At 44.7% G+C, this 15,430-nt stretch overlaps 1 protein-coding gene across 2 annotated transcripts; it reads left to right on the top strand.

Annotated features, from left to right (window-relative positions):
- The first annotated feature begins 1,051 nt into the window (after positions 1-1,051).
- Positions 1,052-15,426, top strand: LOC101173559 (juxtaposed with another zinc finger protein 1). 2 transcript variants are annotated; one of them, XM_023959825.1, is made up of 5 exons: positions 1,052-1,357; positions 9,434-9,506; positions 10,886-11,013; positions 11,903-12,072; positions 13,583-15,426. In XM_023959825.1, the coding sequence occupies exons 1-5, from the start codon at positions 1,243-1,245 to the stop codon at positions 13,757-13,759; spliced, it is 663 nt and encodes a 220-aa protein (XP_023815593.1). In that variant the 5' UTR covers positions 1,052-1,242; the 3' UTR covers positions 13,760-15,426. The 2 variants fall into 2 exon arrangements, with proteins under 2 accessions (XP_023815593.1, XP_023815592.1); XM_023959824.1 differs by having other exon boundaries at positions 10,886-11,082.
- The last annotated feature ends 4 nt before the right edge of the window (positions 15,427-15,430 follow it).

The raw sequence follows: 15,430 nt of genomic DNA, 5'->3' as shown, positions 1-15,430 counted from the left end.
TTTTTTCCACGTTATTATGGAATTTTTCTGATGATGGAGGACATATATTACAAAAAGTTAGAATTAAAATTGCATTTCTGAGTATTTCTTTAACAATCTCGTTGTGAATCAGGAGCAGATGAAAAAACCCCTTTGGAAAAAGATTATTTGTTACATAGAAAATACCCTGAGCTCCCTGCTCTGCTCCATTCCGATGCATCCACTTATAGAAGACTGCGTCTTTTTTTTCCTCGTCCGAGCTGCTATCTGGTTTACAACTGTAGGGCTAGATTCTAGCTCCAATATGGCTTGCCATTTTTGTTGCACCGCTAATGTTGTGGTGGTGTACGACGCTGTAAGATAGCGGGAGAGCATATAAACAGAGAGCTCTCAGTTATGGATAATGGGAAGGGGAGAAGGGATTGCTCCATTCACAGTTTAAAGGCAAATTTCCTATATCTGCAGAACTGATATCCTAGAAAATTACACGTTTTTTCATTTTGGCGCATTCGTAATTAATCATGGTACACTAACATGAAAACTGTCATACCAGAACTACTGCTGCATTTTCTTTAGTTTTGTTTATTTATCCCTATCTATTTATAAATAACTTTTTTTTATTATTATTTATCCTTCTTGGTCTTCACCCCTTTACACCTTCTTATACCTTGCTTGGTTTGCAGGAAAGCACAAAGCCTAATTCCTTGTATATGCACTGTACTTGGTCAAAAATGCTGATTCTGATCCTAAAAGACCACTGGAAACGTTTTAAATATAGATGATTACGTTGTTTTTATTAAAAAACAACTGAATTTGTTTGATACACACTGGCATGGATAGACTAGAGTGAGTTTTTTTGTTTTTAATATTATGAATCTAAAACAGAATTTTTTGCTACACGATGAATAAATGGGATTATTATTCCATGAATAAACATCCTCATCCCCCTATTACTGTGCGGCTGTGGATGCTGGCAGAGATGCAGAGCTCCATGTGACTTCAACAGGTAGGCACATCGTGACGTAGCCCGCCACCAGCCCCCCCCCCCCCCCCCCCCCCCCCCCCCCCCGCACCCGCCGTCACGCCTGCCTCCCAGCTGCGCCTGCCGCTGTCTTCCCGTCTGGCCGGCCGCCCCGGTGTCTGCTCCGCGCTCTGCCCCGCTCCACTCCCTCCCCGGACCCGAAGCCCGTGCCTCCTCGCTCACCGACCCCGGCTCCCGGACCCCCCCCCCTCCCTTCTGCACCTAGTGAATGCACCGGGACCATGACGGGCATCGCCGCCGCCTCTTTCTTCTCGAATTCCTGCAGGTTCGGGGGCTGCGGTCTCCAGTTCGAGTCTCTCGCCGAGCTCATCGTTCACATCGAGGACAATCACATCGGTGAGTTGGGGCCGGGGGCGGGGGCGGCGGAGCTAGGCGGTTAGCGGCTATGTGTGCTAACGGCGCAGCTAGCTAGCTAGTGAGCGCAGATCGCCTCTGCGGTCCGCTATCCCGGCTTTCCGTTCCCTGTCGAGGCTCGACGGGAGTTCGAGTCCTTAAAGCAACTTACACCCCCCGTCGAAGCGAAGGGGAGGGGAAGGGAGGGGGATAGCTTGCAGTGGAATTGCGCGTGTTTTGGTGAAGGCTGTGACATTTCCGTCCGCGGCGGTGGGTGAACCGCAAAGGGCTGCGTACGTTTCATAGGTGGAACTAGCATCCCGAGGAGACGGCAGCTGTTTCCCAGCTAACCCGCTGAACGCTCACATTTCCAGGCCTGATGCGCTGCAGCCGCCCGCTACCTCCATCTTCCTCCTCTAAAATCTCCCTAATCCCCACTCAATGTTCATGATCTAGTTATAAACTATGATATAAATAGATAACAACCTCAACTTGTTGCACCACCTTTTAAATTTACATATATAAATAAACCATTGTCACTGCCACAGGATAAATAACACTTTAAGCATCAATTAATAGACATATTTTGGAGGTTTATGGCTTATTCTTTTTAATAATAATAACAATCCTAAATAATAATAATATTATAATAGCATTTTAAATAAAATGCAAACATTAAATGCATCATTCTAACCATAAAGAACCTGCAAGTACAACATGAAAAGCTCTGCATTACTGGCCCCAACCAAGTTTGAACCTGGATTATGTCATTTTGCAGAGCATGGATCAAAGTTCCTCCTCTTCTTGGACACTAATGCTCCTCCCTCTGCTGGGTGGAATTTTAATCCACCATAAAAGTGACTCTGCAGTGCAATGTATGGCAGAAGTGATTGGGGTGGGGAGTGTAATAATAATTGGTGGCATATTTCTATCTTTATGGAGCACTTTTGAAAACAAGGGGCCCTGGGAGCAAAATGGATGCTTCATTGAGCCGGTCGCCATGGTAACTAGCAGTCTCCAATGGGGTTGGAGGGCAGTATATTGGCGGAGTTATTGCACACCTGCTGTCTCACTGACAAAGAACGCTGCATGGCCGCCAGCTGTGGTGATGCCGCCTCATGTGATGAAGCCGCATGGTATAAAATGTTTGTAAAGCAGTGGAAGGGACCGCTGTGCTAGAAACCGCCTTTCCGTTTACACGTGGATCGCTTCTAAGTTGCAGGAATTAAGACATTTGTTATTTTTTGTTCAATTTTAACGTTTCTTTTGCACAAAACAAACCTTGACATTTACACATAAAGTCACATAAATATCTAAATATGCGTTTCTGTCTTACAGTCAGTCACAGAGCAAAGCTAGCGTGCATCAATTGGTGTCCCATCTGGCCCTCAGCTTGACCTTTGACTTTAACCGTCAGCCGTGCAGAACGGCAGACAAGCCGGTGTTTTTTTCCCTGGATTAATGAATTGGCATTTTGCTCACTTTATACCAAAAGCTTTTCATAAGCAGGGTCAAGATCACGGATGGGGTAATCAATATTGTGAGCACATTAGGGAACCGTGTGGCAGGAAGACGGGGTTTAAGGTGGGGGGTGGGTGTCTCATTTGGCTTTGAACCTTAGTTTTTTTTGCTTGTGCAACGAAGAGATCTAGATGCGAACAATCCAATTAAATGATGGTAATCATTATTAACCAGATGATTCAGGCAAATTTTGGGGGGGTTTGGATGTAGATGGAGCATATTTGTTTCCCCATTCCCCATGTTTCTACATGCATGGATTATAAAAAAATAATACATGTCATGTCTACTAATTACAGCAACCTTAAGTTATAGAATGTGGAAAATACTGTGAGTCTTTAGAAAATGGTTCGGCTGCTGAAATCTGTGCAGCTCAGTGTCAGAAAGACTTTTCCACCTCTGCAGTCTCTGCTGCCCTCTTGTGTCAGGATATGGTAAATGCACCATAGACAGTAAAAGGCTCAAATCTTTGGGATGAGCTTGTTTTAAGACTCTTGCCTTCAGAAACTCTCTTCAAGAAGACAGAGTGAGTCTATCGTGGTCCTGTTTTCGAGGACATTAGAAAGCGTGCCAGTGTTCATGTGTGAGCTCATCCCTGAAAAAAAAGAGTTGTGGCTTTCCAATGACATACCCCTTGTTTAGATTACAGGTGACCGTGAGGGGCAGTTGCTTCGGTCGGCTGTTTGTCGTGTCATGTTTGCTTGTTGCCAAGCTCTTTGTGCTGCGAGTCTAGGTAAGGCCTGAGGAATGCAAATAATGTCAGGGCCCTGTGCCGCCGTGCACGACTGCAGCGCGCCTCACCTGCACAAGCACATACCTGCCTCTTACATCAGCAGAAAAGGAAAGAACCTAAGATTGACAAAGATTTGATGAACAAGATTTGTGAAGCAGCATCTGGGTTGACGAAGTCCCAGACAGACCCTTATACCAACACATTTGCATGGGATTTTTTGAGGGGTTTTTTTTTCTGGAGAAACTCCCCTTTCTGCATTTTGGTGTTTGGAGTGCATAAAATATAGCTCAGAAAAAATACTACTTCTATAGTTTAATATCTGTGTAAATGTTCAATGTGAAATTCAGCTTATTCTGGTATTTGCAAAGTTAATTTTGCTTTTGTGATACAGTGTTCCCTAATATATTACCTTCTAGAAATAACCTGCCATTGGTGAAATTCACAAAGTAGGATCACAGATGTTTTAAGGCTCTAAAACTCCCTTGCTACATACTCTATACACAGGCATAACCATTTTCACATAAAAGTTCAAACTTTTGTAGAAAAATAAGTCCAGCACATTAGAATAAAAAATTGCACTAAAAACACCAGTGAAAGAGTGACCCTCGACCCTCAAGGACAACGGTATGAACTTATTCCCATTGTACAAACTGCCGGAAATGAAATGCCAAACTTCATACAGTTGAGTGAGCAACTTTAATAATAAATTAGTAAAATTACTCTCAAGAAATGTCAAGAAAAATTCATTTCCGGGTAATTTCTACACAGAAGTTTTAGATCCACACATATTTGGAGCATTTTTTTCATGAAGATTTGCCAAGATAGCTTAATGTCATCAATGAAAATTGGGCCGTGACTTGAGTTTGGGAGTGGAGGAACATCTGAAATTGTTTTCATATGACTGACGTGGCTCTTTATTTTGAAGGCTGTTCAACGTTCACAGAGTGAGGAAGACTTCAGTCTTGTGAGGAGAATTAGTGGCACAGCAGAGACAAACAACCTTAAAGACCCACTCCAATGCAAGTCAGGTTTCTTTGGTGTTTTTAAGACGTTTTTGTGGCATTTTTCTCATGGAGGACATATAATAATTTAAGATTAAAAAGGCATTTCTGAGTATTTCTTTATTCAGCTCTTGCAGAAATAAAAAGTTTAAATTAATGTTTAAAATACTCAGTTGGGATGTAGAAACTGAAACGGGGGAGCAAAGTCTCTCTTTTAGACGAACCGATCCATGCACATCTCCATTTTCCTCGGTAAAGCTGCTCTCTGGTTCAGAACTGTACGGCTGGAGAGCTCCGATATTGCTCGCCGTTTTTGTTGCACCGCTAATGGTAGCTCAGGGTTGTGAGGGGCTGTACGCCAGCAGGAGAGAGTGTAAACAAGGGGATGATGGGATATCAGCGAAGACTTACTTCTGTGCCAACAGTCCTGCCCACAACTCAGAGGTGAATTTCTGATTAACTCCTGCCGCTCGATGTTTTAGAAACCGATTCAGGTTTTCTTTACTTTGGCTAAAAACGACTTATTTATAATTAAAAGAACACTGGGCACGCTTTGAAACTAGATCAAAAGATGATCAGATTGAGTCATTTTCATTTTCTGCTTTGTCCTCAGCTGTGAAAAGTTTCTGCTTCCGGGATGTGGTGTCAAACTGCTTCCTCCTCCTCAATGTCTTCCTCACCTCATCCATACAGACCTTTTCTACATCCTGCTCCACAGCAGCCTCTCCCTCCATTTTCTGCTCCGGGTCCCGCTTCACCTTCCGCCATGTTGTCAGAAAATCTCAGAGCTGTGCATCCTGGGATGTTTACACCATAGAAGGATACACCAGACCAATCCTTGAAATCGGTGAAAAGAAGGCCGTAGTGTTTGGACTTGGACAGCACGCTGTGACGTAAGCAGCGTACAAAGGCAGCCCAGGAAGGACACAGCCCTCCATGTTGGACACAGCCAAAGTCTCACTTCTCTGTTTGACCCTCATCCTTTTCATCACTGTCAGAGTCATCCTCACATCAGCATCAAGTCTTGCTGCCTTTTCCATCTGATCTCTTGAACACAGAGTTTTTCCTCCTTTTTGTCTATCATGTCCGCCAACTCTCCACCTTTCTCTCTCAAAGTCGCTGCATTCCGAGTTCCCACTCTTACGTCCTACGCTCCTGTCTTTCCTTTTCCCTTGCCCACTAATACGCCTTCCTCCTTTTCAACCAACAGTTGTTCAAGTTCCACCGCCCCCCGTTTAGGCCAGTGGCACCGGTCGTTATCGTTGTTAACTTGGGTCATGTTTGTTGTTGGCACGATTGATTGTATTTTTACATTTATCCAGACTTGGGAGTGTCAAACAAAAGCACTGAGTTTAACCCCTCGTGGTTAAAAAAAATAAAATGAATGCAGGATAGTTCGGATACCTAAATTATTATATTGACGGGAAATACGTCACGTATGTCAGTACATTTTAAATGTTAGTTGAAAAAAACGTTTTTCCTTTTTCTCTATGATCAGCTAGAGTTGGTACCAAACAGCGACTGTATACGAGAACTGGACTGAACACCGTTGATGTCACTCATAGATAATGGTTCACTCCCGGCTTGAACGAAATGAAGTCAATTTTTTTTGCAAAACAGACGCTGACATTTTGGAACCAGACATCATCAGTGAGGAGTGATTGGTTCCAATGGGTCTGACTCACGGTTTCTATGACAACGACGATCAGGTGTGAGCTTGTTGGAACTCTGCACCCCTACCACTAAAAGTCTTCTCAGGCAGGCACCACATGTTGTTAATGAGTCATCTGATTGGTCCGTTTATAACTCAAATTACTTGCACTACGGAAAAGAAATGGGATTGGAAAGAACATGTTGACAAAAAGGTTTCAGAGCAAGAACGGTTATTCTAAAAAGGGGATGACTGAGTAACAGCTGTTTATTTCTCTATTGAGGTCTATGGGATTTTGGCTTCTTGAAACCAGTGGGTACTTCCTGTTTGGAACGGCAGGGGTGAGGGGTCACTCAGTCCATTGCTTATGTACAGTCAATGGTTCAGAAATAAATTCAGGATTGACTTGTTCCGGTTCCAACATTTGGTTCCAACTCTCTTCAGACCTAAGGAAACGGGCGCATGTCTCCTTTAGCCACGAGCACAATCTGCTTTGGGGCCAAAACTTTACTTGCTAGTTTGTCTCCCATCTCATTTTCAAAAGGTGCGACATGGGAAGGGGGTGCATGTTTGTACATGCACCAGTGTGCTCACCATACTTCCTAAATGACCTGTGAGGGCGTGGTAGAGCAATTACTGAGCTGCCATCCCGAGCTGGAATCTGCAGACCCTCTCTTTTCACCCCGCACACACACTCACAAGCACACAGGCTCTTTCAGCGGGCTGGAGGGCCACACCAAGCTCTGGGAAGAGTAATTACAGACAGGTTTGCCCCCCACCATCCCTTACCCAACACACACACTCTACCCCCCTCCCCCCACCCATCCTTGCTCCGGCACATCCTCCAGCCCTCTCCCGTCATCCGGCTGCCTGCTGCTCTAGAAACACGTTAAAATCCTTTCTGCGGCTTAATTAGCGCGGCTGCACAACAAGCCGTGCATTCTTGGCCTGCTTTCAACACGTATAGATGCATGTGGATCCATGTGGCGATGGACACGAGCGTTGACGTCACCACCAGGGGGCAGCATTGCACCGGAAGTGAAGATGGAAGTTAGGAAAAAAAGTGGAGCAACTTTTGATTGGATGACAACATTTACACAATAAACTGGCAGCCTTTTGGGAGGGAAATGTTGCGTGAATTTGTACTTTTTATAGATCAATATAAACTTTTCTTTGCTGCTATTTTTTCCAGACTGCATGGCCACAAGTGCGTCTGCTCATCAACAAACGCTGCATTCAAGAGTGGCAGGATTTATTGAACTCTAGGAGCTCAATACTTTAAAATACGGGATGTTTTGTAGTTAAGGCAAGTTCAAGTTCACAATTGCAGATCAGTTGATATAATTGGTCAACATATCTTAAAAGACATACTCTGAAAATTGTGTTTTGGTGTTTATAACATGTTCTTGTTGCATTTTTGGGATGATGGAAGACGTTTATTGAGAAAATTGAGCTCAAAATTGCCTCTGCATTTATATTCATTGTGAATCAGGAGCAGATAAAAAAAATAAAATTTGAAAAAGAGCACATTTGTGATGTAAAAGCTACACTGGGCAGGTCACAAGCTCTCTGCTCTGCTCCATTCTGATGCATCCACTTGTAGAAAAATAGGTCCATGTACGTCTTTGTTTTCCTCATCTGAGCTGGAATCTGGCTCATAACTGCAGGGCAGCTGCTGGATAGCTCTGCTATGCCGCTCTGCAGAAACTATGCCCTAGAAAATAACAGGTTTTTAGATTTTGACTAAAAACGGCATCATCATAATTAACAGACTTCTGGGAACTCTTTTGCAATAGATCAAAATCTGTTCTCGTGAATTCCTACCTGAAAACACAGACGCAATAAACCTACAATCACGCACAAGCAAAGAACAATGTTAGGGCATACAGTGAAAGAAACAAATGGACCTGCAGTCACATCTTATGAGGCGGCGCTCTCGTTGTCCTCCAGCCTCGGCAGCAGGACCTGCAGTGTGTTGGCTTCCTGTCCTGCTAGGTGTGCGGAAGTCGTAAAGCCGGCGAACATTTACTGCAGCTCTGCACCTGGTTCACTGACCACTAACACCCCTCCCCATCTCCACACACACATGCACACGCTTACCTCATCTGCAATTTGCTGCTCCCTGGGCATCCAGGATCCCTAAGCATGGCATGGCTTTCATGGAAACAATTAAGGCAGAAAGAAAGTTGTTTTTCTTTATAATCAGCTCTCTAAAATCCAGAAATCCAATGTAGTTTTTTAATTCCTGCTGCAGGAAGCTGGACTTAACTTAATCACACTATAGATTAAGTGGTGTGTGTTTTCTAATGCTGCTCTGGTCTCCACATCTGAGCAGCAAGTATACGGTTAGAAAGGCTCAGCCATAAAAGCCTCCCAGACCACCTCAGAGGAGAACCTTACATTAAAGTGAGTGAGTGACTTAGTGGGCCTGCTTGTCTGTGTAGATAATCCAACCCTTGCCATCCTCCACCCCCCCTCAGAAGGTTTCACCCCTCTGTGGGTGTTTTCCTCGCTGCGCCGGCGTCCTTGGTGTTCTCCTGCTCTCTGGGAAGTCTGCATTCTCCCTTTTTTTTTCTTAATTATGAGGTGTGAAAGCCTAAAAGCCACCGGGGAAAACACACACACTCACAGACTTACACTTCAGGTTAGATAAAAAGAGCTCTCGAATCTCATTTGCAGTACATCTGTAAACCATTAAAGATGCAGAAGCAATTACTCCGGCCTTGTTTGTGCACAGGCTGACGCATGCTGGCACATGACGTCTGCTGCACCCCGGTTGAACACTTAGTGGCGCTGGTAGTTCACAGATAAATACAGACGATGCATCAGTGGTTTCATGGAGTTGCTCCTGTTTAGCAGGGATGGGGAGGTGGGCCTTTAACGCTCCTGCTGCTCCCCTTTGGGCTGTGGAAATGGCCTCACTATCATTACAAGTCAGCTGGAAAATGCTGCATTGTAGCACTGTACATCCATCTCAGATTTCTGCTTCAGTTTACATAGTTCTTTTCCTTTTTTTCCGGAAATGATTAAAAAGCCCCTGAGATGGGGGCGGGAGGCTGTAAATTAAAGATAATCTTGGAGCACATGGTGGGAAACCAACCAGCAATCCTCTGAGTCAGTATGTGTTCACACGTTTGGTGAAAGGTGACTAATCCGCATGTCTGTTTGCTTCTCAGACACAGATCCGCGGGTCCTGGAGAAGCAGGAGCAACAGCAGCCAACATACCTGGCCCTGAGCTACATCAACAGGTACACTCATTCGCTGGCTGACGCGTGTGACCATAGAGGGCAGCATTGCTCCACCCACAGAAGGCGTGCGTTCATGTGACTCGCCCGGGAGAATGCGGAATGACTGATGTCTTCCCACAGACAGAGCACTTATCTGTAAACCAGCACAGCAAACCGCAGAGTCACTCCTCCTCGCTGTGCCGCCAGAGGCAGCGCCGCAGGTCCACACAGCATGTGTGTGTGTGTGTGTGTTTGTGCAGCAAATCAATGTGTCAACTTCCTCCGCCAAAAGTAAAGACCAAAAGGGAGGGGAAGAATGGTTTGTTTTCAGTAACAACTGCTGAAGTGGTGAGGCTGTAAATGTCATCCATGTTCACTGTCTGAGGGTTCTTCATTCTGCTGGGTCGTTTCTCACAAGATACTCATTATTTATATGGATGATGAAGCCACCAATAGCATGGAGGAATCAATTAATCCAATTGGGTTTGGTTTATGCTTGTCTTCCAAACATGTTCTTTTGGCATTTTCCTGATGATGGAGGACATAAATAAAAAATTAAGTTTCATAGAGTGTAAGTTTTTTTTTTTTTTTTTTGGTGTGACTCATACTCAAGTACGACTTATATGTGAGGTTTTTTTTATATAAAAAGGATCATATGTTTGTAATTTTCCCACTAAAAGCTGCTAGAGGGCGCTGTAGTTGTGTGAATCAGTATTTGCCATTGACAGCAACACACAAGAAGAAGCAGCGCTCCATCTTATGTGGGTCTTGGCAAAGTTGTTTAGAAGCGTCGCACTTTTCTCCTAAAATGGGGACTTATGCTCCAGTGTGACTTGTCCTCGATTTTTTTCTTTATATTTGTCGCTACGACTTACAGTGCAGAAAATACAAGATTTCTTTATTCAAATCGTAAATTTGGAGCAGATGGAAAATGCGTTTGGAAATGATCATATTTGTCACATAGAAAATACTCTGGGCGGGCCACAAGCTCCATTCAGATGCATCTTTATAGACAACTAGATCCGTCTTTGTTTTCCTCGTCTGAGCTGGAATCTGGATCAGAACTGTACAGCTGGCGAGTTGCAATATTGCTCGCCATTTTTGTTACACTGATAATGTTAGGTTTGGGGATGTGAGGGGCTGTAAGCCAGGGGGAGCGCACATACACAGAGAGCACTTAGTTACGGGTGATGGGGGCGGGGTTGCTCTGCACCAACTGTCCCGCCCACAACTCAGAGGTGAATTTCTAATGAACTCCTGCCGCTCTACAGAAACTATGTCCTACAAGACGACACAGGTTTTTGATTTGGCCTAAAAGCGGCATAATCCTAATGGGAACACTTTACAAGAGTCAAAAAGATGATCAGAGTGGGACTTTAATAGCCCTGGTGTCTCGTCAGGTTCATGACAGACGCCGCACGCCGGGAGCAGGAGACCATGAAGAAGAAGGCCACGCCAAAGCTGTCCCTGTCCATCACGGGAGGAATGTCCAGGAACAGCACGGCCACGCCTCCCCGCCACACCAGCGGTAACCTGACGCCTCCTGTCACGCCCCCCATCACCCCTTCCTCCTCATTCCGCAGCAGCACACCTACAGGTACGACAGGTGTGTGTGTGCGCTTTGTGTGTTATAATGCGTGTTTGACGGGGAGCTAATTTAAACAAACCAACTAAAAGAACATTTATCTTTCATAACTTTACAAGCCTGGTAAGAGAGCATGACTCAGCAGAAAACTTTTTTGAAGATGTATCTGAACGCCTCCAAGCCGTTCATCAGCAAAAATGTCCGTCTACTGAGGGCCCCTGTGAGTGTGGCGGCTCCTGCAGAGAGCAAACCAGTTCACACTCGACTAATTACATAGCAGCTGTCACACGGTGCGCCTGAACGGGGCCGGGTGGCGCTCAGCCTCCAAGCAGATGTCCAATTCCAGCCCAAATGGTTGCAAACGTGGTGTTAGGTCCTGGCTTACGCACACACTCGCATTCTTTCAACATGTGCCAGGGTGCCATCCACTTCCTCATGCTGGGGAGCAGCATTTCCTGTTCTATGTTTGGTGGTGGTGGTGGGGGGGGGGGGGGGGGGGGGGGTCGGGGGTCGGTGAGTCTGCGTGTGTACATGCATGTGAGTGGAAAAATGTTGGGCTCTCAGCCCTGTTTGCAGGCTGAGTAATGGGGATCACTCCCACTTAATGAGCCCTTTCTCCATGCCAGTCCCCGCATTTTTGACTCACACACATCTTCTGTTTCGTCTGCTTCCAGTGGTTTATTAATCAAACTAGCGTCCGTTTCACAGAGAAAAGCAATAAAGGAGAGTCTCATATCATTTTCCGTGTGATGAATCCTCATAGCACTGTGCTCCTCCAGCCGCAATTCATCCAAATGTTTGTCTGCTCTGCGCGGCTCCACTGTGCCTCCAGGCAGCGAGTATGACGAGGAGGAAGTAGACTACGAGGAGTCAGACAGCGATGAGTCCTGGACCACAGAAAGTGCCATCAGCTCCGAGTCCATCCTGAGCTCCATGTGCATGAACGGGGGCGAGGAGAAGCCGTTCGCCTGCCCCGTTCCCGGCTGCAAGAAGAGATACAAGGTAAGGCCTCACGCGCAGACGGAGAGTCCTCCGCAGCCACAGGACATGAGCTTTCGTCTGCGCTGCAGCCCACACTGGTCCTTTTGTACCAACATCACATGTCTGCGCGTAATGTTTGAATATAAATCCACTCTGTCCTGATGGGGGGCAGAGATAAATAAATGATGGGAGGTTTGCATTGCGTGAATTTCAATGCACCTCCAAACAAAGAGCTCCTTCAGCTCTGTGCTCCCTAACGAATGGACAGCTTTGGAACATTATTCTAAACTCCCCTTTAAGGCAAATAGAAAGTGATGTGGGAAAGCCACATTTGGTGTTTGGTCCTTCAGGGTTTAATGCTGACCTCATATTTGAAATGGTGAGAAAAAGGGGACAAGAAAACATCTTCTGTTGGTGGAGTTTGTCGCTCTTCCTGATTCACTCAAGCAGCTTATAGAGGGGGGACCCATGTCATTTTTCTTTACAAGTTGACACAATGTCCCTTTTTAAATTAAACACCTCACATACGCCGCTCAAAACGCCACCGCTCTATTTTCAGCCATGAAGGCGCCAAAGCTCCGCCTCCTGAAATGGAGGCTTCAGGGGGCGCAGTGAGGTTCTCTGCACCACTTTTTCTTCCATCCTGTTTTAAGACTTTGTGCTAAAATGAAAACAAAATGATGAACACAAATGCTTTGACCGTGTTTTGCTAAACGAGGGAGCAGCTACTCAGAGAAGTCATCTTTTGGTCTATGAAGAAGTGTTCCCAGCGGTCTTTAAATTAGGATTCTAGTTTACTAGGACATCGTTTCTGCAGTCGTTCAATATAAATTAGCCACCGAGTTGTGGGGAAAACCCTTGGCACGGAGTGAGCCTGCCCTTATTTCCCATCATTCCCACACACCACCAATCTAACATTACCGGTGAAACAGAAATGTGGAGCAATATTGGAGCTATCCAGGCATACAGTTTTGAGCCAGATTCCAGCTCAGATGAGGAAATCAAAGACGTAGATGGATGCATCAGAATGGAGCAGAGCAGGGCGCTTGTGCCCACCGATTGTAATTTGTACGGAACAACTACAAGCTTTTTTGAATGGCATTTTTTATGCGCTCCCGATCATGATTTGGATTTAAAGTATTTAAAGTAAAATAGACTTAAACAAAAAAAAAAAATCTTTTATTAAATTATGAAAATCCCACGTAACCCTTGTGCTATCCTATGACCCCACCCGTACATTGACGTGTTATTCCTACCATGACAAAGGTGGATAAAGGTGGAAAGATTTCATGTAATCCATGGACACCAGTGAAGATCACAAATCATTGAAGAAAAAAGGTTCAGAGCACTGTCTAGTGGGTCTAGATGACCCAACTCCCAATGTTAAAGTGCCTAGGATAGCACAAGGGTTAAGGAACTAACATAAAAGTTGTTTTTTGCTGGGGAAAAAAGAAATTTCTTGAAATAAAAATGGACTGGTGAATTGTAGTATTTCATGAGTGTTTTTCTCCGGTTTGTCTTCTTCCATCAGAATGTGAACGGCATCAAATACCACGCCAAGAACGGCCACCGCACTCAGATCCGTGTGAGGAAACCCTTCAAGTGTCGCTGCGGCAAGAGCTACAAGACGTCCCAGGGTCTGAGGCACCACACCATCAACTTCCACCCGCCCGTGTCCACCGAGATGTTGCGCAAAATTCAAGGCTAGGTCCTGCGATCATCAAGTACCCCAAATGTAGCCCCGCCCTGACTGTCCCTGCACCCCAACACACTAAAGGATCAAGTGCATGCTTTAAGTTGTTCTCATTTTCTGTTATTTGTCACCATTTTTCGTTCATGTTGCGTATTTTTTTCTATCTATGTTTTATCACTTGTATTTTTGGACAGAAAAGTATCTTTGTAGTATTTTTTTATTATGGTACATATTTGCACATTCGTATATGCTATCATTTTACTCTATTGTTTGACTTACATAAGGTGCTAACGAAAAAAAAAAATCAGAAAGAAAAGACAAAAAAACAAAAGAAACGAAAGGAAGACACGGATCGAGAAGTGCGTCAGACTCCTGCCTTGTCAGCACCCCCCCCCCCCGAGCGGGAAAAGTTGGGTTCTGGAGTACAGCGGTTCTGACTGGGCCCAGTCCAGATTCAGATCTGCCTTCAATGTCACTTCTGGGAGATTTGCAGAAAGAGTTAAGTTATACTATAACAGATATATTGACATATGTAAACTATATAAAGATATGTATATGAAATATAAAAACTATTCACAGGCGTATTCATGAAAGTTCCTTTATTTTCAAGCTTTATTTTCTATATTTTGGACATCTGTAAGTGTTCCTTTGCTGGCTGGCAGCTTTGTGGGTTGCAAGCTGTTGGACTTGAGTGTGTAGTTTTTGTAAAACCTTCAAATTTCCGTTTGGCCATTTTCGGGGTCAGGTGGATCATTTCACTGTTGATCAGGAAGGCGGTCTTCACCCCCTCACCCCCACGTAGAGCGCCCTTACCCCCAGCGTTTCTTCATTCAGAGTGCCGGAGCTGCTTCGCACCCTCAGAAGTAGCTTCCCTGCAATCCAGTTGCCAAAATTCCTTTTTGTGGCTTTTTTTTCTCTCTCTTTTTCCTTTTATGGTCGTTGCCAACAGCTCTCCACTGCCAAACATTGACCATACCATGTGCCTGATGGGAGGGGAGGGGGGATTTTACAATGGAGGAGGCGGCAGTTGCACCTCCAAAAGAGCGAGTGAATGTTTTCATGCATGCTTTCTGAGGTTTTCTTTTTTTTTTTGTATTTGAAGAAGTCTGTTTTAGGTGTCTGTCCAGCAGTAACAAAAATTGATCAGCGGAGGAAGTATGTTGGTGTTTCTGTGTTTGAATGTCTCATGTTTCTGCGCCAGGCTGCTGGTTCGACTCCTATGGCGCAGGATTGTTGTGCGTCGTTGCCTGCAGACAAAAAGTTTGTCATTTATTTCTTAAGCAGAGGTTTACCCGATCGTATAGAGATTATATATTTGGCATCACTTTATAGTGTTTTCAGCATGTTCAGGGTGTTGAAAGCTCTCAAACAAGCAAAAAAAAAAGCCAAACTCTTTAGACGTTTCCAGTTTCACCTGCAGTATTAACACAAACAGGAAGAAGAGAAGTGGAAGATCTTCACATGAAGAGATGAGGGACTCCAATATACCATGTACAGTGAATGTATCGTTCGTGTGTCTGTTGTCAAGTGCTTTTAAATTATATTTTCATATGTGACGTGGAGACCAATGTTTTCTTTTTGTATGGGGGTTCAACAGGTTCTGACCAGTGATTTGTAAATGATGTCAAACTGTTTTTCTTTACAAAAGGTGAGCTGCTTTCATGTAAACAGAAAATGTCTGGGAAA

Source organism: Oryzias latipes, chromosome 11, assembly GCF_002234675.1.
Source record: "Oryzias latipes chromosome 11, ASM223467v1".
Lineage (NCBI taxonomy): Eukaryota > Metazoa > Chordata > Actinopteri > Beloniformes > Adrianichthyidae > Oryzias > Oryzias latipes.
Note: the sequence above shows the minus strand (reverse complement) of the source record. Positions and strands in the feature narration are given on the sequence as shown.